Source organism: Notamacropus eugenii, chromosome 2 (assembly GCF_028372415.1).
Source record: "Notamacropus eugenii isolate mMacEug1 chromosome 2, mMacEug1.pri_v2, whole genome shotgun sequence".
NCBI lineage: Eukaryota > Metazoa > Chordata > Mammalia > Diprotodontia > Macropodidae > Notamacropus > Notamacropus eugenii.
The window spans coordinates 238,277,320-238,303,525 of record NC_092873.1 but is presented as its reverse complement, the minus strand read 5'-3'; the positions used below and the strand labels follow the sequence as shown (position 1 = coordinate 238,303,525).

Genomic DNA, 26,206 nt, shown 5'->3' with positions numbered 1-26,206 from the left:
TTACTACTTGAAAACTACCTAATTGTCAAATTCAAGGGAAATTATCAAATAATCCATATTTAATAAAGTTCTTATTTTTATAAGTAAAAGTTATATTAAATTAAAATTGTACAATTAGTGATCTAGCTGTAAATTGTAGAGAATTCTTTAGACTCACACTCAAAGAAAAACATATTCTTTCAGCAGCATACTGACTTAGAGAACTATGAATTAACATTTTCTATATTATATTTTTATTTACTTTGTTAAACATTTCCTAATTACATTTTAATATAGTTCAGGTGGTTTCAGGCAACCAGTTACTGAGTTTGACAACTTGGTCTTAGACAATACTATTGAATTTTACAATGGTTACTCAGAATATCAGGAGATTCTTGTAATTAGAGGAGCCAAGGCAGTTACACACCCAACAGGAAGGCGGATCATTGTAGCTTTGGTAGCATATGTATGTATCTTCAGTACAAGATTCCGCTGAGTCAGAGATTTCCAAGAAAACGTTTCTGCTGTAAGTAGGCCAGGTTCTACAACAGGACTGTCTTTCTGTAATGCTTTACGGAAAAAAATAAAGAAAATCAAGTTTAAATGGTGTGCCACTGTCTTTTAAGGATGAAGCCTGATTATTAACTCATGGGACACCTTTGAGCCTTAAGTTGTGTTCAATTTTATTAAATTCAAGAAGTATTTATTAAGCATCTATTATAGGCAAAGTACTGTACCTGGTACTGGGTCCTGAATGGGTATACAAAGACAGAAATGAGGAACACTTACTGACCTTAAAAATTTTATGTATTATTGGAGAATATGTGTCAACAGATAAGTAAACATGAGGTAATTTGAGGAAGGAGAACATTAATTACTGGGGCTTGGAAACAGCTTTGTTTAGGAGACAATCTCATCCTTGAAGGAAGATTAAGGATTATAAAAGGCAAAAGTAAGAAGAGAGTACCTTCCTGATGATGACTGATGATGATGATGATGATGATGATGATGATGATTCCCAGCATTTATATAGTACTTTAAGGTTTGCTAAATGCTTTACATATATTGTTTCTTTTGATCTAGCTTATGAGAAGGACAGTCTGTCTAAACAGTTTATGAAAAAAATGAGAATGAAATTCCTAGAAAGGCAGCATGAACCTACACTGTGTACATCTTTAAATGCCAAGATGAGCACTTTGAATTTCATTGTGGAACCAAAAGGGAGCCAGTGAAGTTTCTTGAGCAGGGGAATAGCATGGTCTGTGCCTTAGAAAAATAATTTTGACAGCCCTGCATAAAATGATTTGGAGAGAGAAAAAACAGGGAGTATGACAAAGAGATTCAACAGAGGAGGTGAGGAGTGATGAAAGTTATGAACAAAGGTGTTCACTCTACATGTGAAGAGAAAGGAATAGATGCAACAGAAGCTACGAAGGGATAAATTGGCGAGATTTATTAACTGATTGGAAATGGAAGTGAAGGAAAGAATATGGATGACTTCAATGTTCAACCTGGGGGACTGTGTAGTGGCACCATATTAATAGAAATTGAAGCAAAGAACTGGAAATTATGGGGATGCCCATCAACTGAGAAATAGTTGAACAAGTTATATAATATATGATTGTGATGGCATATTATTGTGCTGTAAGAAATAACAAGCAGGAATAGTTTCAGAAAAACCTGTAAAGACTTATATGAACTGATGCATAGTAAAGTGAGCAGAACTAGGAGAAAGAACACTGTACAGAGTAATAACAATACTGTAAGGATGATCAACTGTGAGAAACTTAACTACTCAAGTCAAGACAATGATCCATGACAGTTCCAAGGGACTCATGATGAAAAAGTTTATCCACCTTGAGAGAAAGAACCAATGAACAGTGAGTGCAGAATAAAGCATGTTTTTTCTTTTACTTTGTTTTTTCTTGTTTTTTGGTAATATGGAAATATGCTTCGCATGACTTCACATGTGTAATGGATAGCATAGTGCTTGCCTTCTCAATTGGTGAGGGAGAGACTAGAGAAGGGAGAGGATTTGGAACTGAAAATTTTCTAAATGTATGTTAAAAATAAATAGATAAATTAATAGATTTTTAAAAAACAGAAATTGGGAAGTTTGGAAGAGGGTCAGATTTGGGGACAGATCAGCTGACCTTTAGACATTAATTTTGAGATGTTGACAGGATATCTAGGTAGAAATGTTCTAAAGGCATGTGGTGATAGAGAATTAGAGTTAACAAGAGAGATGAGAACTGAAAATAAAGATTCTATATAAGATAAATAATTAGAGGCTTGACAACTGATAAGCTCTCTGAAAGAGGGTGGAGAGAAAGAAAAAAGGGACAAGAGGAGAAGAGAGTGGAGAAAGGACAGGAAGGGGAGAGGAGAAGATTCAGGATAAAGACCTAGGGGACACTGACACAGAATGAAAGTCAGTAATTTGGGGGAAATATGTGGAGGGCATTAAGAGTGCTAATATAAAAAGAGAAAAGGGGATAGATTTAAAGATGTGATGGGTAAGGGGGAGGGAAGATGCAAAGGTGCTGTTTTATTATGAGTCTGAATGACTGGGAAGGTGATAGTAACATCAACTAAAAGAAACAAGTTAAGGTTGTTTTAGATGTGGAGGTGCTGAGGTCAGGTATGGACCTATTTAGTTTGAGTCTGGGCCAGATATCCATGTGGAGATGTCTGGCAGCCAGTTAGAAATGCAGAACTGGAGTTCAGGAGAAATTTTAGGGAAATGAACAAAAAGAGATAATTTAAGTCAGAGGAAGGAATTAGAGAGGAAAAGTCAAGTCTAGGGGAGAGGAGACCTGAAGACAGAATCCTAGAGACAGTCACATTAATGAGGTGGGAAAAGTATAATGAACCAATTAAGAAGATAGAGAAGGGGTGTTCAGGCATAGAAGAACCTGGGAAAAGCTCAAGCATGCAAGCAAAGATTAAGGAAAGTGACAAGGCAGAGGTGTTGACCACAGTATTAAATACTGTGGAAATGTCAAGAAGGAAAAGAGTTGAGAAAAGGGCACCAGTTTAGCAGTTAACCACCGGTGACCTGTAAGAGAACTATTCAAGTACAGCAGTGGGTTCTGCAATCAGATTGCAAGGAGTTGAAGAGTATCAATGTGGTGAGAAAATAGAGGAAATAAGTGGAAAGTGCTCTCTCTTTTTTGTTGTTTTAATTGCATAATGACTTTCCTAGTCTCACAAAAATAACTGTACTTATTTTCTTCATAGATCTCTTACCTCCAGATTCTCCCCAGCGTACCAATGCAGAAAAGCAAACCAGAAGTTCAATAGGCTTCAGACTATCCACAAATAAATAATAAAACACTCGGTCATCCGCAGACTGAAAGAACAGGGGCAAATAATATGTAATTCGGGGCCGGTAATATTGTAATTAAACTTTTTTCAATGTTTCATTTAAAGTTCATACCATAACATAAGGCATTTTTATAAAGTGAATATAAGGGACCTTGCATTTCTTAACCTTTTCTATACAATTTCCTCATATGTAGAAAGTAATTTAATATGCAAGCAGAAGAAAAATTCCAAATACATCTTACTCTCTCCACCCCCCAGTAAGTCTTCTTTATAACAAACGTTTAAAGAAACAGTTCAGTAAAACTAACTAGTCTTGATTATTTGCTTTGTTCTATATAGTCCTCAAGTTCTTCTATATGATAGAATCTAACCTGTTCGTTGAAGGGAGGGAAGCACTTTTTTTCAATTCTTCTGGGGCCAAGTTTGCTCTTTATAATCACACATCATTCAGTTTCATGTTATTGTTTTTTTCACTGACATCACTGCAGTTATTGTGCAGAGTTTGCCTAGTTCTATTTACTTTTCTATGTATCAGTTCCTATAAATTTTCCCATGTTTCTCCCCGCTAGTAATCTATAACTTTAGAAATAACTAACCAGCTAATAGCAAAAATAAAGCATAAGGACTATCCCTAGAGAGGCTAGTTCAGTAACTATGGGCAAGTCACTTGACCTCTTGGATCTTCAGCTTCATTGATAAGATAGGAATAAAAGCAGCATGGCACCATGGAGAGCATGATAGACTTAGGAAGATCTTTATTAAAACCCTTCCTCCGAAAATAAGTGCAGGACCCTGATCAAATCACTTAACACTGCTTCTGGCAAAACCCATGACCTTGTCTACTAAGTTCACATTAATTATGAGCTGTGATTTGTGTTGGCAAAAGGAGTCTACCAGTCTGACAAAAACACATCCTTCTTATTTGCAAGGAAATTAAAATGAAGATAATATTCATGCTACTTATTTCAGAGGATTGTTAAGAGCAAAGTATTTTGCAAACCTTCCAGTATGATATAAAATGATAAATCATTATCAAATTCTCATATTTTCAATGGCGTTCTATGTGAGCCCCACTGAAAAAATAGAACTCGTTTTGAGACAAGTTACTATTCTGCCAACATCCCTTTATATCATGTTCTACATACTACTGCATATGTATAAAATAACTTTTTGTTGTAGCTGAATTGTCTTCTGAAGGATCACTGCAAGCACTGCCAGGGGGTAGAGAGATGACAGTATTCCAGTAGTAATTAGAAAAATAGGAATATTATAAATGTCATCCTTTTTCTGACATGATTTTAATCTATTCTCTATATTTTATTATAAAATATAGGTCTCTATTTTAAAAGCTGTTCATTTCATGTACTTTGAGGATTATGATTATTTGGTACAGTGATATCTACTAAAATTTTTGTTTTAAAGTTTTTATGGATCAATGTTGTGTCTGGGCAATAATATCACTGTTATGTAGTCAACAGATCAGTCTGTGATAATGGCTCAGTTCCAGGATAATTTATGCATTGAGTTCTTTAGAGCATTTGAAGTCTATATTAGTAGTATGGGGAATTATAATTTATTAAATGATGAAAAAGAGTGAGTTTCTAATGAATATATTGGTATACCAAGTTCTGTCTTCCTAGATACTTGGTAGATGCTACCTACTTTAATCATGACATCCAGGCTCCTTAAGGAAAATCCGTCCAAAACTTTTGTTGCCAAAGACCTTTTCTGAATTGTCATCAGATCCCTTTCTCTTTCCATAAGCAAATATATAAGCAAAAACTATTTGTTTGATACTTCATTGTTTTCATATATTTGATTGAGTTTATGCATGCCACCCATGGAGGATCTTTTAATTGCACTTTTGATCATTGCCATTTGATAGCTCCATCCAGAGGTAAAGCACTTCCAGTTATAGTTAACAAATCCAATGGTATAAACCTGTAATCAACCTTTATTATTACTTGGTGAAATGATATCCACTTTTTTCAAAAGTATTTCTGCATGGTTTTTTTTACTTCATTATCATATGATCAAAGAATATCTATCAAATTTCTTTTTCCTTTGTGATAAGAAGTGTTATTCTTTCTACAGTTACCCTAGGGTGCTAAGTCTTATATTTCATTAACATTGTTAGGATATCTAATGGAAGACTTTCCAAATTTGTTATTGTCCATTTTAGGGTTCAGGAAGTGTACATTAAGATGGGCATTTTATACATATTATTAATTCCTTTAAATAAAGTTTTCCCATTCAGGTATGATTTTCAGGTTGCCAGTAAGTCCCACCTATTCAGACCCAGCTTTCTGTTTAATATCTTTATCTTCATCAAGTCTTACCTGGAGAACACTAAGGCAAATGTAAGGATTGCCTTTATCCAAAGGTACAATGTAACTTTCAGATGTAAGCTTGAAGCCTTTTTTTTAGCCTTTATCTTTCCTTGATGCACATTAACAGTATTACACTGACTTGTTTCAAATATTATTTTTATATTATTGGAGAAAGATTCCATGAGATGAAAGAACTGTTTCATGTGCAGAGGTCTATTTGTTTACTCATGTAAACAATATCATCTCTGATATCATCTCTGTATGACTGGCAATTAACAAGTGTTTTGGTTCAAGACTCTGTTTAACTTGAAAATTACATTCCTAGTTAGGAAAATTATAATGAATTTACAGCTGGGAAGAAATATAATGGGCTTACTCTACCTCACTGAAAATAACAATTTTTATATACAGGCTAAGATTTATAAAGCACGTATTTTGTAATAGGCACTGTGCTAAGCACGTTACAATTATTATCTCTTTAATCTCATAACAATCCTGGGAGGTAGGTGCTGTTATTACTCACATTTTACAGATGAGGAAACTGACAAAAAAAGAGGTTAAGTGACTTGCCCAGAGTCACACAGCTAGTAAAGTGTCTGAGGCTGGATTTAAACTCAGATATTCCTGACTCCAGGCTCAGCACTTTCTTAGCTATCTTCACAATATTATTTTGGGGGCATGTTTTAAGTAAAGAATGCTTTTCCATGTCTACATTAAATATGCAAGCATCCTCCCCCACTAAAATGTGCCCCCTTTGAAAACAAAATTATCTTACTTTTCTATCTGTATACCATATTTTATATATTCACATACAAATTGTAAGTGCACAGTTCATATATACATATTATATTTGTACATTTATGCATTTATGTACTGCTTAGCACACACTACATGTAACAAATGTTTTATTCATTTCTTCTCATTATACTTGGATGTATTTTTTGTATTTGCAGTAAAAGACTAAGTCTTTAGTATAAAAGTGAGAGAAAGGCTTTGTGATAGTCAATAAAGGCAGTTTAGATGCTATGGAACTGTTGGGTGGGTTTTATTGAATAATTACTGAACAGGCCTCAATCAAATTGAGACCTGGGAAAGACTTTAGCTTAAAAAGGCCAACGTCTCACACTGCATCTAGGGCCATCTCCAGTCATCCTGATCCATGTCTTGCCACTGGACCTGGATGGCCCCAGAGAAGAAAGTGAGGCTGATGATTTTGCACAGCCCTCCCACACTTAAATCAAATTTACTTTCAAGTCATAACATAACCTCCCTGATGGCATGGTCCTCTTCAAGAACAAACAACATATGATGAATGAACAAATGACTGAGCTAACAAGTTATTCTTTACACCCTTTGGACTCTCTGACACACTCTTTCTGCATTATCAACTACTATAAACCACCAGTTAGATCTATGCTGTCATTGTTTTTAGACTTTTTAGTGACACAAGTCACAGTTGCTTTGTATCAAGTATGTAAACATGTAATTAGACTGCATTTGTAGGTAACTTGTTCTCATCTTTGAATAGCAGGTATGTAACATCTTCTGTTATGAAAGGTTGGGATCAAGTCTGTATCTGAAAGGAAGTTGGCAAATTGCTTGGAGGGTAATTCATGCACCCCTGTGAAATGTTATAGCCCATAATTATGGATCTTCTCCAGCCACTCTTTTTTTTTGTTTTGACCTTGATTTAACATTTGTTGTTCACTACATTAATTGTAGAGAAGCTTTCTGTTTCTTGTTTATACAATTTGTACTTCTGCATTGGACTTCTCATGATGAGGGATTTTTCCATATCCTCTTTCTTTAGAAGCTCTCTCTCTCCTCCAATTTCCTTTCTTTCAAGACTCTGAGGTAAATTTTTTTTTAATTGGTTTTGAATTGCTTAGTATGTCCTTTACACTATTTTAAATTCTTGCATTATCTTTTTGACACTTTGTTACCCTTTAACATATGCTTTCAATTGCTGAATAAGGGACTATGGACTTTCTGATATATACACTTTTCTTTCATGGATTTCATTCTGTGTGGGTTTTTTTTTTTGGTAATGTCTTTGTGGTGTTTGTATTCTACAGTATGTCCTAGCTAAATATTAACATAATCATCAAATGCCTTCTTGTTGAGTTGCTTCTACTACGATGTGTTCCACAACCACCTTAGCTGGCACCGATGTAAGGCAGGGGACAGAGTACTGGCCCTGGAGTCAGGACAGTTACTAGTTGTATGATGTTGGGAAAGTCACTTCTGTTTGCCTCTAGTTTCCTTATCTGTAAAATGGAGATAATACCATCTATTTCCCAGGGTGGCTGCAGGGGTAAAATGAGATAGTATTTGTAAAGTGCTTTGCAAACCTTAAGCACTATATAAATGCTAGCTAACTATTATCTGTAGAAATACTCCTCAACAGCTCTACCTTTTCTCCTGTAGTAACAGTAGTTAATTATGATTGCATGCTTGTCCTTCAATGTTTTTACACTTTCAATCAAATTATTTATGAAGGTTACAGCAAATGCTGTCTTTTGAAAATTTATTTCTCTTGAGATAATTGTTCTACCAGTTGGATCTATGCTATCGAACTCAAAAAGGGCTTTCGTAAATTCCAGTGTAGCCCATATAATCACAAAGGCATCTTTATCCCAGGTCCTACTCCCACCTATGACTCTCAGGTCCCAGAGCAACATTTTCCCCGTCAGGGTTTTAAGGATACTCTGGAGCATTTAGGGTATGGGAGGTATGCTGGAGTCAGCTCCAACAAGTTTGTGAGAGCCTAGCGTTAAACTTTGAGTATAAGCAGTAACACCTCAGAAATCTACAAAGACAATAATTCAGGGTTTGATTTATTGTTTCGTTGATTGTCTGGACTTAAGAAAATAATGGGGAAAATTTTAATCAAGAAGCTTACACTTAAAAGTTTATGGAAGCATGTATTTTTTTCAAAGATGGTGTTGTTAAATATTCACTAGCATATCACTGCATCTCTCTAGTGCAATCAACTTGAGCTCCCTCTCCTCCCTCCAAGATTATCATTTGAAATTAACTTTAGTCATCTCTATAATATTGAGACCCTAACCCAATTCTAGACTATTTTCTTATCTGGATGTTTCATCTAGTTTTGCTTCTTTGGTAGATACAAAATTTAATGTAGCTTATGAGTACAAACTGGAAGCAGATCTATCTCTAGGATACACCCGGGCTCAGACTCTGATGTAGGGATTAGAGAACCTGCCTTGATTGCAAGAACCATGTGTTTGAAAGTAACTGGGGAGGCAATCTTTTTGGGAGACAGAAGTGGTTCCTTCAATTGGTGTTAAAATAATATTTTCCTGAACCCTTCTAAACCCTGCTACCTCCTGCCCATAAATAGGAGCAGAGATAGTAGAGACAAAGAAAAAATAAGAGGCTTGGAAAATGTTTGGGAGACAAACTGTCTGTATTTATCCCTTGAAATCAAAGTCTGTTACATATAATTTGCATATAACTGCAATTTATTCATTAACCACTTGTCTATCCATATTATGAACCTAAAAGTAGCTACTTGGGAGCTACTAGGAGTACTTGTTCACATAGGTTAAGGGGTCAAAGTAGAGTAAATAAAAGTTGTGGGAGTTTGAATAAAAACCACTGATCACAAACCATAGCCTATAATATTAAGAATTAGGTCCACATAAGTGTCACAACAGATTTATAAATATTTGATTAAGCCAAGGGTTTCATGCTCTAATGTGATTTGATTCTTAAAAATCAAACAAAAAAAAAATTAATACTTCACTTACCTTAAAGTCTGACTTCTGATAGCTATAGATATATGAATTTGGTTTGTGGAAAACATACACATTCCTGAAAAGACAATTGATTCTTAATTAATTCCATTCAGATAGGCAAATATCACTTTAGGCAACAAATTACAATGGATCTTTAATCAGCCTGGGTAAATTAATATATTGAAAGGCTGAGAAAAACAAAAAAGACTGAATTGACTTAGTTGTCTTAGGAGGACCTAGGCTGAAATTATTGTGTCAGAAAAAAATCCCTTTGTTTCAGTCAACTGACAATGTTTTGAACAGAGGATGAAATCAAACAATGGGTAAGACTCAATCATTTTTCCTCTATTTACAAATTGTTCATTGTCATATTGACATAAGCCTAAGGACAATGATACTTTTTGAACAATTAATTTTATTTATTTTTTGTGACATTTTAGGTTCTGAACTGTCTCCTTCCTCTCTCTCCACCTTGTGCTAGAGAAGGTCATTTGACACAGATACATATATATGTAGATACGTAGACAGATATATAGATATGTACACAAATACACATGCATATATACATGCACACATATATAATAGATACTGAAATATAGATACATACACATATATACATGTATACATACACACATACATGTGTATGTGTGCACGTATTTATGTGTATGTATATATATATATATATATATATATATATATATATGTAAAACTTCACTATGCAAACGTCTATTTATTGGTTCTTTCTCTGGAAGCAGATATCATCTTCCCTCATAGGTCCTTTGTAGTTGATGTGAGCGTTTATAATACTCAGAATAACATTCACAGTTATTCTTTAAACAACACTTCTGTTACTATATACAATATTCTCTTGATTCTGCTCATTTTACCCTTCATTATTTCAGGCAAATGTTTTCATGGTTTTTTTTTCCTAGAATCAACCTGTTTATTACAACTACATACCACAGCTTGTTTAGCCATTCCCCAACTGATGGACGTCCCCTCAGTTTTCAGCTCTTGGCCACCACAAAGAGAGCTGCTATAAATATTTTTAAACATGTGAGACCTTTTCCCATTTTGATGATCTCTTTGGGATAGAGTTTCAGAAACGACATTGCTGGGTCAAAGGGTCCAGTTTTCCCAATATTTTTTTTTTTTATCAATTAGTGAATTCTTATCCTGCAAGCTTGTCTTTATGTTTATCAAACATAAAGCTACTATAATCACCAACTACTGTGTACTGTATGTCCACTTTGTTCCACTGATTTACCTTTATATTTCTTAGCCAGGACCAAAAAGTTTTGATAATTACCACCTTATAAATATAGTTTAAGATCAGGTACTGCTAAGTCTTCTTCTTTTACATTTTTTCTAATTAATTCCTTTTATATTATTGACCCTTTGCTCTTCCAAATAAATTATGTTATTGTATTTTCTAGCTCAATAAAATAATTTTTGGTAACTTAACTGGGATGGCATTAGTTTAGGTAGACTTGTCATTTTTATTACATTTGCTTTGCCCAATCATGAACAATTAATATTGCCCCAATTATTTAAATCTGACTTTATTTGTTTAAAAAGTGTTTTATAATTACATTCATGTAATTCTTGGGTTTGTCTTGGCAGATACACTCCAAGGTATTTTATGTTGTCTATGGTTATTTTAAATAGGGTATCTCTTACTGTCTCTTCTTGCAGGGTTTTATTGGTTATGCATAGAAATCCTGATTTATGCGGATTTATTTTATGTTCTATTACTTTGCTAAAATTAATTGTTTCAACTAGCTTTTTTGCTGAATCTCTAGGATTTTCCAAGTATATCATTATATTGTCTGCAAAAAGAAATAGTTTTATTACTTCATTGCCTATTCTCATTCCTTCTATTTCTTTTTCTTCTCTTAATTGCTACTGCTAGCATTTCTAATACAATATTGAATAATATTAGTGATAACAGGCATCCTTGTTTCACTCCTAATATTCCCGGGAGGGTCTCTAGCTTATCCTCATTACAAATAATGCTTTGCTGATGGTTTTAAGTAGATGCTTCTTATCATTTCAAGGAAAAATTCATTTACACATATACTTTCAAGTGTTTTTTAACAAGAATGAATGTTGTATTTTGTCAAGAACTTTTTTTGCATCTATTGATATAATCATATCATTTTGTTACTTTTGCTATTGATAAGTAGTTTTTCTTATACTTAAACCATCCCTACACTCCTGGTATAAACCCCACTTGGTCACAATGTATAATTTAGTTATACGTTGTTGTAGTCTCCTAGCTAGTTTTTTATTTAGTATTTTTGCCTCATATTCATTAGTGAAATTGGTCTATCATTTTCTTTCTGTTTTTATTCTGTCTAATTTAGGTATCAGCACCATATTTGTTTCATAAAAGGAGTATACACGACTCCTTTGCCTATTATTCCATTTATTTATTTAATGTTTGAATCAGTTGATCTTTAAATGTTTGGTAGAATTCACTAAGGTAAATGTTTCAAAATGGAAAACCACCAGTTAAAATGTATGAATAATACTTTAGTACCCTAGATAACCCATGACTTAATCATATGGATACTTCATTGATGCAGATGACATTCTCTCCTAATCTTAACCTTCTAATTGGTCTCCCTGCCTCAAATCTCTACCCACTCCAATCCATCCTCCATGATTCAGCCATAGTGATTTTTTTTTAAACATAGATCTGACCATAAACTATCCCTATTCAATAAACTCTAATGATTCCCTATTATCTTTCAGGATTAAATACAGATTCTGGTTTAGTATTTAATATATATTTTTTATATTACTGTATAATACTATTGCATAATATTATACCCTAGCTCCTTTCTATATTTCCAGCTTCCATATATGTTGCTCCCTTCCATGTACCCAATCATCTAATTACACTAACCTACTTGATTTCTCACATAGCACACTCGATCATGAAGTATTTGAACCCAAGTTGAAAAATGAATACTTTATAGCCCTGGTATATTAAGTATGTAGGGGTGGGAAACTTTTTAATCCTTACTGGAAGCATCTGCAGAAGTCATCATAGTCAAACCAGATTTCTTTGCATATAGGAGCATTTTCTGCTAATATTTCTTCTTGGGATTTATCCAAAGTGGATGTTAACTGGCTGAATAAGTCAGTTGTCTCTGACTGACGAACTGTAACGTTATACACAGTTTCTGCTGCATCATCTGTATACATAAGAAGAACAAATAGTAACATATCAGAACTGTCCATGGTCTGAAAGAATGGAAGTCAATGATATGTGGAAAATAAGAAGGAGAATCTGCAAAGTTCATATATATGAAGACGTGCACTGAAAAAGACACATGAACTTCACAAGTTCTACACTTACAAATACAGACCAATAGCCTCAGAAAGTCTTACACTGATGTCAGTGTGTTCAGTAATTTTGTAGTCTTTCCATTTTTCTCCCACATAATTTTCTAAAGTAGGCATCCTAGCTCATAACCCTGAAACTTGCTTCAGAATCCATCTGTAGAGAAAAGGTACTTCAGAGGCAATAGAAAGGAAAGGACTGCTAGAGGCTCCTAGGTGTCATGGGATCAGTAAGACCTGAGTTCAAATCCTGCCTTAGACAATTTTAGCAGTGGGACCCTGGAAAAGTCATTTAATGTCAGTGTTCTCAGGCTATATAATGATAGGACAGGGTTGTTTTGAGAATCAACATATGTGGATGCTAGGTACTATTATGCATTGTGACAAGAATTGTTTCCATGTTCCATCTGACTCTTGACCCTGGATTTATGGCAGTGAGTTTTCCAAGGAGACTCAAAAACTTACTAAAGTAAATTTTTACTAAAAAATGTATTTCATACTCTTAGAAGAAAAGGTCATATTGGGGGGAAGGTGAGAAAGATGAGCTACTATAATTTACTGCAAGGATTCCTTTTGTGCACAGTTTGAAAGAAATGGATGCTAAGGCCCCTTAGCAACCCTAAAACTCTGTGATGCAGTGATTCTATAATGTCAAAAATTCAGACAGTCCCAGGGCACACTTGATTACGACTTTGCACTAAAGGAGTATCCAAAGAGGAAAAAGGAATAGACTTGCATGGGATGAAAAAATTTAAGTGAAGAAGAGGTTGCACTATAGTGTATATAGATTCCCCAAAACAGCTTATTCCCTGATGCCCCCCAAAGTTTCCAGGGAAGTCCTAATGCATGCTTCTGTAATTAGAGCTTCTACAGGTGCATTCCTTTGCATACTCCATGGAGTGTAACCTCTACTACATAATTAATAATAACAACAACATTTCAAGCTGTTTACTTTTTCTTTTTCTGTTTATCTTAAAACACTATTAAAAACTTATTTCTAATTCTAATTTTGGTGATATTTTTGGTGAAGTCACAATGAACAGAGAGTCAGGACTCACTAGTTCAAAGGTGACTCATCTAGCAACTTTAATTAGTAGAAACATAGACCAAAGCCCAAAAGCAAACCCAAAAGTGACTGGCAAAGACCCTTAAGCTAATAAAAGTTATGCCAGAAAGTCACTCAGGTTTATTTACTATGATCTTTGACATAATTCTAACATGCTTGATTATCTTATTCTCCAGGTCAAAAAAATGTGGCCATGTTAGAAGCAGTCACCTTGAGAGAGGAAAGGAAGACAAAAATTGACAGAATTCAAAAAGAATAGGAACTTGAAACAATTTATTGCTAGGGATAAGCAAATTTTTTCTTCAAGTACATCTGTGATACAAAGTATTAACCTAGGACACTAGGTGATTTCCAAATTTTTTCAAGTTACAGTAGCCCATTTAATTTCAACCCATCAATCACAGAAATAGTGTAATGGTAAAAGTAGGAAATAAAAAGGAATGAGGTTAACTGGTCACAGGATCATTGAATTTAGATTAAGGAGATATTGGGCATTATTTATAATTATTTGGAATAAATCTTGGTTATTATCTAATTCTTTATTTTAAAGATAAGAGGAGGAAGATGGGGCAATGAAGATAATTTGGAAGATGGCAAATATGGGAAGCAAATGTCCTCTGAGGGTATCAATGCGTTTTAGTAGCACAGAGCAATAACTGATATTCATAATTATGCTGGTCAATAATAAAAAAAGTTAAAGTGGTTTCATGGTCTTCTGTTTGAGAAGGCAGAGTAATACTTAATAGATTTAAGGTAAATTTGCATAAATTATTTAAATAAAACTACTTGGAACACTTAGAGGAATAAACTTCTGGTATTTGGAAAATTCACTTGCATGGGACCTTGAAAAACTAATGAAACATTTTCATGATACTATTAACACAGAGAGTAACAAAAAACAATAACTCACCCTTTTATGGAACTTCACAAAATGCTTTCCTCATAATAACCCTTAAGGTAGATGGTCTAAGTGAATTTTCCTCATGTTTTAGCTGAAGGAACTGAAGCTCAGAGAGTTTAAGTGATTTGTCAATGTCACATGGGTATTGTAGTTATTTCTGCTTCATCTTTACTATATCCCCAGCATGCTGAACTATTGATAACTGATTCCTCAGAAATGCCAAATCAGCTTTTGTATTCTTACAGAGATTTCCTTCATCATTGACAAATCTGACAGTTTACAAATTTATCTTACTACCCCTGCAAGAATCCAACTTCGCTATATTTCTCTGAAACTCCTTTGTTGGAGCCCCAAAAGTTTACCATTACTATAAGAGATTATCGTTCTCTTTTCCTCCACAACTTAGTTCCATTCTCATTTTTTTTGGTGTGGTTCTCTTTACTGACCCTGGGCTCTGACAGTACACTTGGAAAAAAAAAAAAAAACCCTGCTCCCTGACTGACTGACTGTCTCAGAATTTAACTATTTTCAGGGGATGCCAGCGGCCAACATTACTGTAAAGGAAGGTAACTGTCCTCAGTGAAAGAAAGGTAAATTTGTCCTGTCCCACATGGAGCTAACTTAGAAGGCAACAGAGGAAAAAAGAAGAGGATATAGCCAGCAGGTCACAAAATAAATTCCATAAAATGCCATAAAATATTTCCAAGGAAGCTGCAATGGCCCTCGTTTTCTATAGTACTACTCTCCCTGACATTCCCCACTAACTTCCCCAGCTTTGGAAAACTGCTAAAAACACTTCATTTCCTGCCTCCTACCTCAGGCCTCTGCATTTCACACTCTGAATATCTTTAGATTTATTCAGATCGAACTTCATTTTACTCTGTCCAGGTAAACATTGTTTTCCCCAAGAGAGTCTTCCCCTCAAGCCCTATTGAACTCTATAATTACCAGTAGTGAGCAGATTGCGCCATCCATGGTAAATTCTACAGGGGGAAGAGAAGTTGTCTACCTTGTGAAAAAATGCCCTCTAATAAAATGGCCTCTGCTTTTTAAATACTTAGTGAAAAGATACCACTACATTGTTAATGTTTTCTTAAAGCAAAAAGTTTTATATGGTGGGAGGGAGAAGAAAGGGAATAAAAGTCATATCTTTACACAATAAAGCACCAAGTAAACCTTGCAGCAAACATTTTAGGTGGCTAATCCCCTATTTTAAACTCTGTAATTAGTAGACCTCATCAACCAGTCACAGTATTCTTTTACTTTTTTTTCAATAAAGTTAATGAACACTTTATTCATTTACCTTTAGAAGTTCCATTGGCAACACCAAGATTCATCTGTTGGTTAGGAAAACACACACCAAGTAAACAAAATTTATAAATGTTATTTGTTGTATCCAAAACATCAAAGGGTTTCAAATAGTTATAACAGCATTGGGCTTCTTAATAGGGAACTAAATGCAAAAGGAGCAGATTTCAACAAGTACTATTAACATAGAAGGACCCAATTATAGCTCACCTTTTTAAAGGATTTTACAAGGTGCCTTCTTCACAAAAACTAGGTAGTGGAGATACTAACCCTATATTACAGGTGAGAAAACTGAGGTTTATAGTAATTTGTTGAGGACATCAGCCAAAGCAGCAGAGGGTTTAATCTCAGGTTTTCTGATTATAAAAGCAGGTTATTGTTTTTTTTAAATGAATTTAATCAAATTCCTCAACCCCATAATAAATACATTTTAAAATAAAAAGCAACTAGATGTATTTAGTGTTTGGCAGAGAGGGTAAGAGTTCCCACATTCCAAAAAAAATCCTACAAAGCCTATTGGTTGGGAAATGACTGAAAAAAATTGGGGTACATGAATATAATAGAATATTACTATACCATAAAAATGAAGAATATGAGAAATTCAGAAAAAAATGTGGAGCTATTTATATAAGCTGATGCAAAAAAAGTTGAAAAAAAGCTAAAAATAACACGATGACCAAAATAACGTAAAGAAAGACAACATTAAAAGACATCAAAACGTGGTTTAATATAATGACCAATTTTAACTCCAAAGGATTTTTGATAAAAAAAATACCTTCTTCTTCTCCTTCTCCATAAAGAGGAGGTAGACTATGGATACAGAATACAAATCTAACCAATGGCTATAGCTTATTAATCATTGGTTAAAGTTTGTATTTCTCAACTATATTTTTCTGCTGCAAGAGAGAATTCTATTCTGTAGAAGATATGATTGAGAAATGACAGCAATGACAGTTTGGTGCCACACAGTGGATGGAGAGAGTGCTGAACTTAGGAGTCAGGAAGACCTGAATTCAATTTCAGCCTTAGACACTTACTAGCTGTGTAACCCTGGGCAACTCACTTAATTTCTGTTTGCCTCAGTTTCCTCATTTTACAATTGAGGATAACAGAATATAAGTCCCAGGATTTCTGTGCAAATCAAATGAAAAAAAGATTTTTAAAGTGTTTTGCAAGTCATAAATGCTATATCAATAACAGCTATTATTAAATAAATAACAGTAAATATAAATTTAAAAGGAAATCATATTTTAATTGCTTAAATTTTAATATTTACTTTAATTTTTATACCAACTATTTTTAAATTTCAGTAAAATTAATCAACATATCAACCAAGCCCCACATCAGATGTAATGTTCCATTTCCATAGTTCCCAACTGGTGCAAAAGAGAGTAGTGCTTCCTCATATCATCTCTTTAGGGTCAAGTTTGTCATATTTCACAGCATTAAGTTATTTTGAGCTATTGTTCTCTCCATTCATATTTTGACAATAATTTTATATTTTGTTTTCCTGGCTCTTGAAGTTTAATTATCAAGGCTCAAGCCTTCAAACATCGGAGTCATGAACAGATCTAGATTTGAGTCAATACTCTGATACCTTCGAAACCATGTAACCCTGGGCTTATTGCTTAACCTTCTTTATAAGTTTCCTCATTTATAGCTCTATAAATTATATTTAGAGACTAGTCTCTCAAGGTTATTGTGAAGAAATTACTTTATAAATCTTAAAAGATTATATAAATGTAAGTTATTATTAGTCCCTTTATCAAGATTTTTGTTATATGAAATAATTTACTATGGAAGTTATTTCTATTTTCGAATACTATGTGATCAAAATAGAACACAGAGCTATCTGAAGAAACACCAACTGTAAAGTCAGACACAGGGCTGGATCACTTCTTTGGGACTCATTTTCTTCATTTATAAAAGAAGAGTTGGACCACATGGTCCCTTTGAAATCTAAAGTTCTATAAGTCTAAATTGCTAAAGGTTCAGTAACTTGTCTCCATTTTATCTATTTTAAAATTGATTTAAATGAAGCTTTGATACTTCACCTTAAGAATAAAAAGGCACAAAGCTATTTGGCTATAACATTTTACTTGATGAAAGAATTTTATTTCTCAAAATTTTCTTTATTATTAACTTGATAAATTGATGTAAGTCTTTATAAATCAACAACATAATGCCTTTTATCCAATCAGATTTCCAAATTGGACATGATATTCACAGAATGTAGGATATACAGATAAATTTATACGCAAACTAGCAAAACAAATAGAAAATGTAGTCCCTCAAAAGGTTTAAATAAAACCCTTAACCTAAGAAAATATCCCCTCTCTTTATAAAATAACCCTTTATGGATAAATAATTACCTGAGACACATTTTGTAAAGTCAAAGTTCCTGTAGCTTGGCTCATATCTTGAATACTCTGACTTTCATCAGCTTCAATAAGAGAAGGTAAGCCAATAAAAGGCACCCCCTTCTTAACCACAGATTGCACATAATGCCTGGTGAACAAAAATAAAATAATGATTCATATAAAATATAGTCATTCAAAGTGAATTAGTAGAAAAAAGCTGTGGTTGTATATAAATAAGCAATAACTGTATATTGTATAGTTTCCAGTATTAAAAGATGGTCATATCTATTAATATGCTGTTAATATATCTATAATCCATTCAAATTCTAGATAATCTTATTTGCCTAGTAATTTCTAGGTAACATTTATTTTATATACCTCTATATCAGTATTGGGTAATACTTTCTGAAATGCAATAGCGAAAATGTAGGTCTAAAAACATCTCCATCTCTGTTCCCCTTAACAGTGAGTACAAAGATGGTAATTATAACTCTATGAAAAAGAAATATTTATGCATGCCCCATTTATACAATATAATACAGTATAAATATTTTAGGAAACTTAAAGCAAATATAAAAATTTAATTTCATGCATCTGGGTCTCCCCAATTTACGGTTCCCTTCCATTAGGAGGAAAAAAAAGAAATTTCTTTTACTTGACAGCAGTTAATAGTCTTTGAACTTCTACAAAACTGCCACTAGAGGGAAACATACACACACTTTTGAGGACATCATTCTCCAGAAAATCAAGCGCTGCCTCTGAGCCAGCCAGCTAGTCTGTCACAATCAGGTAATTGTCTTAGACACTGTCGAATTCCATCTCTATATGGTGAGAAACTCCAATTAATTTTTCATTAATTGTGTCTTTTTAGTAGGGTGTAGAACAATTATTACTTTTTTTAAGGATAGAGAGGTTGTCGTGATGTGGTAGATAGAGGGCTAACCTCCCAGTCAGAAAGATCTAGACTCAAATTCAACCATCCACCCATATGTAAACTTATTTCTCCCCACACTTAAAAATGTCTTTGCTTGACCTTTCTGTCTGTCATGTCATCAATCAATAAGCACTTACTATGTATCAGGGACTGTGATAGGTTCTGGGGATACAAAAATAAAAATGAAACACTTCCTGCCCTCAAGGAACCATATTTGATCAGTTAATATGTATATATGTGTGTGTGCACATATGTATGTACATTTTAAATGTGTGTGTGTACATGCATGTGTATTCTCAATACTTTATATACAAAATATAAAGAATAAAATCAAGGTAACTAGAGGGGAAGACATACTTAAGTTACTTCCACTGGCTTATGATCTGTTCTTTCCTAAGCCCCTTGAAACTGTGCTTTTACCCTCATCACTGTAGAAAATAAGTTTCTTCAAGTCCTCCTTATCATTAAGTGCAATGGATTTTTTTTAGTTCTCAAGTTCCTTGATTTTCTTTTTATTACTAAAATTTAAACACACAATAAGAAAAGAAAAAGAAGCACACTGTAAACTTAAATATTGAAGTTTAAATACAAAATAAGAAAAGAGGAAAATAAGCATGTCACATGCACAGAAAAACATATAAGAGGATCCAAAATATATAGCAATAAATCTCCATTTCAAGAAAGCTTATATAATAAATGCTACACATTGTGTTGAGAGCTGTCCTTGTTCTCTTTTCCAGCTCTTTAATTTCTCTGTAGCTTTTGACACCATTGACACTTTCTGCTATTAGCTCTTTCTGGCCTGAACTTGTCTACAAATACTTCTCAACAGCTATGGTTAATGGTATGAGCTCCTTACATCTTGCTGGCCACAAAACATTTCACCTCACAATTTTCCTGCCCTGTCATTCCAGTTTTCCTGTCTTGCACTGTCTCAATGAGATCTCCAGCTTCCAATGTGAGGAAGTGCTGATTAGTTGGATTTCACCACATCTTATTGGCTCTACCCACCTCATTATATTTTGCTACTATGTCTATCTTCCCCGATGCTTTACTTTCTAACTCTTGCTCTAGGAATAGTAATAAAAATAATACTACCACTGTTGGGGGTTTTTCAATTAAATTTTATTTTTCATTATGAACTTAACTACTTTATCAAAAAATAGCATCAGTGCCCTACCCTATGAGTCCTTTAACTACCCTTCTGACTTGGCCCTTCTCTGACCACCACTTCTATACATTTGTTGTCTCTCCATTCAAATGTAAGCTTCTCTATAGTAGGAATTACCTTTATTTTGTATTTGAGTCTCCAATGCTTAGCATAGTGCTTGGTACATAGTACGTGCAAATAATTTTTTTTCATTCATTCATCCAATGACTCAACATTCACTTCTGGGTTATCCTATAAGAGTATTCTTTCTTTTAATTTTTAACATTTTTATTTAAATTTTTGATTTCCAAATTCAGTTCCCACCTTTCCTGACTCCCTTAGATGATAAGCAATCAGATATGTTATATATGTGATATTATCTAAAACATTTCCATATTCATCATTTTGTACAAGAAGATTTGAATAAAAGGAAAAAATGAAAGAAAGCATGCTTCAGTCTATATTCAGTCAATATCAGTTCTTCTGGAGGTGATAGAAACTATACTTTATCTTTAGTTCTCTGGGATTGTCTTCGATCATTATATTGTTAAGAGCTGTCATTCACAATCCTTCATTTAACAATATTACTGTGTACTGTATAAACATTCTCTTGGTTCAGTTCACTTTACTGTGCATCAGTTTGTTTAAGTCTTCTCTGGTTTTTTTGAAACCATCCTGCTTGTCATTTCTTATAGCACATTAATATTTCATTACAATGTTATACCACAGCTTATTTAGCCATTCCCCAATTGATGGGTGTCCCTTTGATTTTTTGATTCTTAGGTATCACAAAAAGAGCTGCTATATTTTTGAACAAATAGGTCCTTTTCCATTTTTTTGGACATCATTGGGATATAAACTTAGCAGTGGATCAAAGGGTACGCAGTTTGATAGCCCCTTGGGCATAGTTTCAAATTGTTCTCCAGAATGGCTGGATCAGTTCACAACTCCACCAACAGTATAATAGTGTCATAATTTTCTCACATTCCCTCCAACAACCAACGTTATCTTTTCCTGTCATATTAGCCACTCTGATAGGTGTGAGATGATATTTCAGAGTTGTTTTAATTTCCATTTCTCTGATCAATAGTGATATAGAGCATTTTTTCATGACTCTAGATTGTTTTGATTTCTTCCTCTGAAAATTGCTTGTTCATATCTTTGACCATTTATCAATGGGAAATGATTTGTATTTTTATAAATTTGACTCAATTCTCTACATATTTGATAGATAAGGCCTTTGTCAGATATACCTTTTCCAAAATATTTTTCCTTGTTTTCTCCTTTCCTCATAATTTTGGTTACATTGGTTTTGTTTAAGCAAAACTTTTTTTTAATTATTTGTTTTCAGGTTTCAACAATCACTTCCGTAAGTCTTAAATTTTCTACCACTCCCTTTCTACTCCCTTCTCGAAATGGCATGCAATATTACATGGGCTCTATACATACATTCTTATTACACTTTCACATACACTTTCACATTAATCATGTTGCACAAAAGAATTAAAATGAATGGAAAAAACCATGAGAAAAAACAAAACAAAACAAAACATAATACTAGAGAAAATAGTCTGCTTCATTCTGTGTTCTGATTCCATACTTCTTTCTCTGGATGTAGATGGCATTTTGCCTCAAGAGTCATTTGGGAATGTTTTACGTCCTTGCATTGATGTGAAGGGCTAAGTCTATCAGAAATTATCCTCGCACACTGTGGATGTTACTATTTATAATGTTTTCCTGGTTCTGCTCATTTCATTCACCATCAATTCATATAACTTTTCCCAGGTTTTTCTGAAGTCTTACCTGTTCATCATAGCACAATAGTATTCCATTACATTCATATACCACAACTTGTTCAGCCATTGCCCAGTTGATGGACATCCTCTTGATTTCCAGTTCTTGACCACCACAAACACAGCTGCTATAAATATTTTTGTATATGTGGGACTTTTTCCCATTTTTATGATCTTTTTGGAATACAACTATAGAAGAGATACAGCTGAGTCAAAGGGTATGCACGTTTTTGCAGCCTTTTGGGCACAGTTCTAAATTACACACCAGAATGGCTGGATCAGCTCACAGCTCCACCAACGATGAATTAGTGTTCCAACTCTTACACATTTTCTCCAATACTTATCATCTTCCTGTTATGTCATGTTAGCCAATCTAATAGGTGTGATGTTGTTCCTGAGAGTTGTTTTGATTTACATCTCTCTATTTAGTAGTGATTTAGAGCATTTTTTCATATGACTACAGAGAGTTTTAATTTCTTCCTCTGAAAACTGCCTGTTCATATGCTTTGACCATTTATCACCTGGGGAATGACTTGTATTCTTGTACATTAGACTCAATTCTCTAAATATATTATAGAAATGAGGCCTTTATCACAGACACTAGTTGCAAAAATTCTTTCCCAGTTTTCTGCTTCTCTCCTAATCTTGGCTGCACTGGGTTTGTTTGTGCAAAAACTTTTCAATTAAATGTAACCAAAATTATCCATTCTGCACTTCACAATGTTCTCTATCTCTTGCTTGGTCATAAATGTCTCCATTCTCCATAAATCTGACAAATACACTATTGCTTGCTCCCCTAATTTGTTTATAGTAACAACCTTTATACCTAGATCATCTATTAATTTGGACTTCATTCCTGTGGACAATGTCAGATATTGGTCTATGTGCAGTTTCCACCACGCTATTATCCAGTTTCCCCAGCAGTTTTTGTCCAATAGTGAGTTCTTATCCTAGAAGCTGTGATCCTTGGGCTTATCAAATAATAGACAGCTATATTCATTTATTTGAGTCTTGAATAACTAACCTAACCTACTTCACTATCTACCCCTCTCTATTTCTTAACCAGTACCAAGTGGTTTTGATGATTGCAGCATTATAATACAATTTGAGATCTAGTAGGGTTAGGGCACCTTCCCTAGCATTTCTTTTCCTTAATTCCCTTGATATTCTGGACCTTTTGTTCTTCAAGAGGAATTCTGATTTATTTTTTCTAGCTCTAGAAAATAATTTTTTGGTACTGTGATTGGTATGGCACTGAATAAGTAAATGAAGTTAGGCAGAATTGCCATTTTTATTATATTAGTTTGGCCTACCCATGAGTAAGTGATGTTTTTCCAGTTACTTAGATCTGACTTTATTTGTGAGAATATGCAAAAACTTGTTTAATTTTATACGATTGTAATTATCTATTTTACATTTTAAAATGCTCTCTATATCTTCTTTGGTCCTAAATTCTTCCTTTATCCATAATCTGACAGATAAATGATCCCATACTCTTTTAATTTGCTTTATAAGAGGATTCTTATAAAGCAATCTACTGTCTGATAAACCCAAGGACCCCAGCTTCTGGGATAAGACCTTACTGTTTTACAAAAATTGCTGGAAAAACTGGATAACAATGTGGCAGAAACTCAGTATAGACTGATTCTTGACACCATACATAAGAATGAAGTCCAAATGGATACATAATCCAGGTATAAAGATTGATACTATAAACAAATTAGGGGAGTAAGGAAGAGTGTATTTGTCAGATTTATGGAGAATGGAGAAATTTATGACCAAGAAAGATATAGAGAACATTATGAAGTGCAGAATGGATATTTTTAATTACATTTAATTGAAAAGTTTTTGCACAAACAAACCCAATGCAACCAACATTAGGAGGGAAGCAAAAAACTGGGAAAGAATTTTTGCAACTAGTGTCTGTGATAAAGGCCTCATTTCTAAAATATATACAGAACTGAGTCAAACATACAAGAATACAAGTCATTCCCAAAATGATAATTGGTCAAAAGATATGAACAGGAATTTTTAGAGGAAGAAATTAAAGCTATCTATAATCATATGAAAAAATGCTCTAAATCACTATTGATTAGACAGATGTAAATCAAAACAACTCTGAGGTATCACATCACACCTATCAGACTGGCTAACATGACAAAACAGGAAGATGATAAATGTTGGAGAAGATGTGGGAGAGTTGGAACACTAATTCATTGTTGTTAGAGCTGTGAGCTGATCCAAACATTCTGGAAAGCTATTTGGAACTATGACCACAGGGCTACAAAAATGTGTATACCCTTTGACCCAACAATGTTGCTTCTGAGACTCTATCCCAAAGACATTATAGAAATGGGAAAGGGTCCCACATGTACAAAAATATTTATAGCAGCTCTCTTTGTGGTGGCCAAAAAATGGAAATCAAGGGGATGCCCATCAATTGCTGAATGGCTGAACAAGTTGTGGTACATGAATGCAATGGAAGACTATTGTACTCTGAGAAATGATGAACAGGAAGACTTCAGAGAAGCCTGGAAAGACATATGAACTGATTCTGAGTGAAAGAAGCATAACCAGGAGAACTTTGTACATAGCAACAACCACATTGTGTGAGGAATTTTTCTGGTAAATTTAGTACTTCATTGAAATGCATGGACTTAAAAAATTTCCAATGGCCCTGAGGCAAAATGCCTTCCATATCCAGAGAAAGAACTATGGAACTGGATTACAGATTAAAGCAAACCATTTTCTTTTGTATTATGTTTTGTTTTGTTTTATGGTTTCTCCCATTCATTTTAATTCTTCTATGCAAGATGCATTTGATAGGAATGTACATGTAGAACCTATATAAGATTGTATACTATCTCAGGCAAGGAGTGGAGAGGGAGGGGGGAATAAAGGGGAGAAGTAGAAAAAAATCTAAGATATATGGAAGTGAATGTTGAAAACTAAAATCAAATAATTCAATGAAAAAAAGAGGATTCTTTAAGAGGAATGCCTCTCTCCACATTCTCTCACTTAGCAATTTCATTCATTTTCATAATTTAAACTGCCCATTGGTCTCAAATCTCAATCACCAATACCGATTATTCTCAGTTTCAGACTGGAATTTTCAAATACCTGTAGGATGTTATTGATTCATTATTAATTGATACCTCAAACTCAAAGTATCTAAGCCTGCATTTATATTTTTCTTCAAACTTGTATCTCCTTCTGACTTCATTCTTACCTGGAGTAACATTACTCACTCGATGTTTATAACCTTGGCATTATTTCTGGTTTTTCCCTCTCTTCTTTTCTTTTATATTCAATCAATTTTAGTTTCTCATAAAGTCATTAGCCTCCATCTGTTCCATTCTAATTTTGAAAGAACTGTTTTCTTCAGTGAGCTTTTGAATCTCCTTTTCCATTTGGCTAATTCTGCTTTTGAAAGCATTCTTCTCCTCATTGGCTTTTTGAACCTCTTTTGCCAACTGAGTTAGCCTATTTTTCAAAGCGTTATTTTCTTCAGCATTTTTTTGGGTCTCTTTTAGCAGGGTGTTTACTTGTTTTTCATGCTTTGCTTGCATGTCACTCATTTCTCTTCTCAGTTTTTCCTTCACCTCTCTAACTTGATTTTCAAAATCCTTTTTGAGCTCTTCCATGGCCTGAGACCATTGAGTGGGCTGGGATACAGAAGCCTTGACTTCTGTGTCTTTCCCTGATGGTAAGCATTGTTCTTCCTCATCAGAAAGGAAGGGAGGAAATGCCTGTTCACCAAGAAAGTAACCTTCTATAGTCTTATTTTTTTTCCCCTTTCCTGGGCATTTTCCCAGCCAGTGACTTGACTTCTGAGTGTCCTCTCCACCCCCACCTCGCCTCCAGATCTGCCCAACCAGGGCTTGGGGTCTGAGATTCAAATGCTGCTTCCCAGCCTCAGGGCTTTGGGTGGGGGCAGGGCTGCTAT

At 34.1% G+C, this 26,206-nt stretch overlaps 1 protein-coding gene across 15 annotated transcripts in view; it reads right to left on the bottom strand.

Moving 5' to 3' along the window:
• ADGB (androglobin) overlaps window positions 1-26,206 on the bottom strand; it is a 199,920-nt gene that overhangs the window by 86,250 nt on the left and 87,464 nt on the right. For all 15 annotated transcript variants that reach the window (XM_072643645.1, XM_072643646.1, XM_072643647.1 and 12 more), the window contains 6 exons: window positions 18,396-18,531; window positions 16,019-16,052; window positions 12,429-12,600; window positions 9,410-9,473; window positions 3,229-3,331; window positions 407-548 (listed from right to left, as the gene is read on the bottom strand). In XM_072643645.1, the coding sequence (XP_072499746.1) occupies window positions 407-548; window positions 3,229-3,331; window positions 9,410-9,473; window positions 12,429-12,600; window positions 16,019-16,052; window positions 18,396-18,531 (651 nt within the window). The remainder of the gene's footprint in view (window positions 1-406; window positions 549-3,228; window positions 3,332-9,409; window positions 9,474-12,428; window positions 12,601-16,018; window positions 16,053-18,395; window positions 18,532-26,206) is intronic.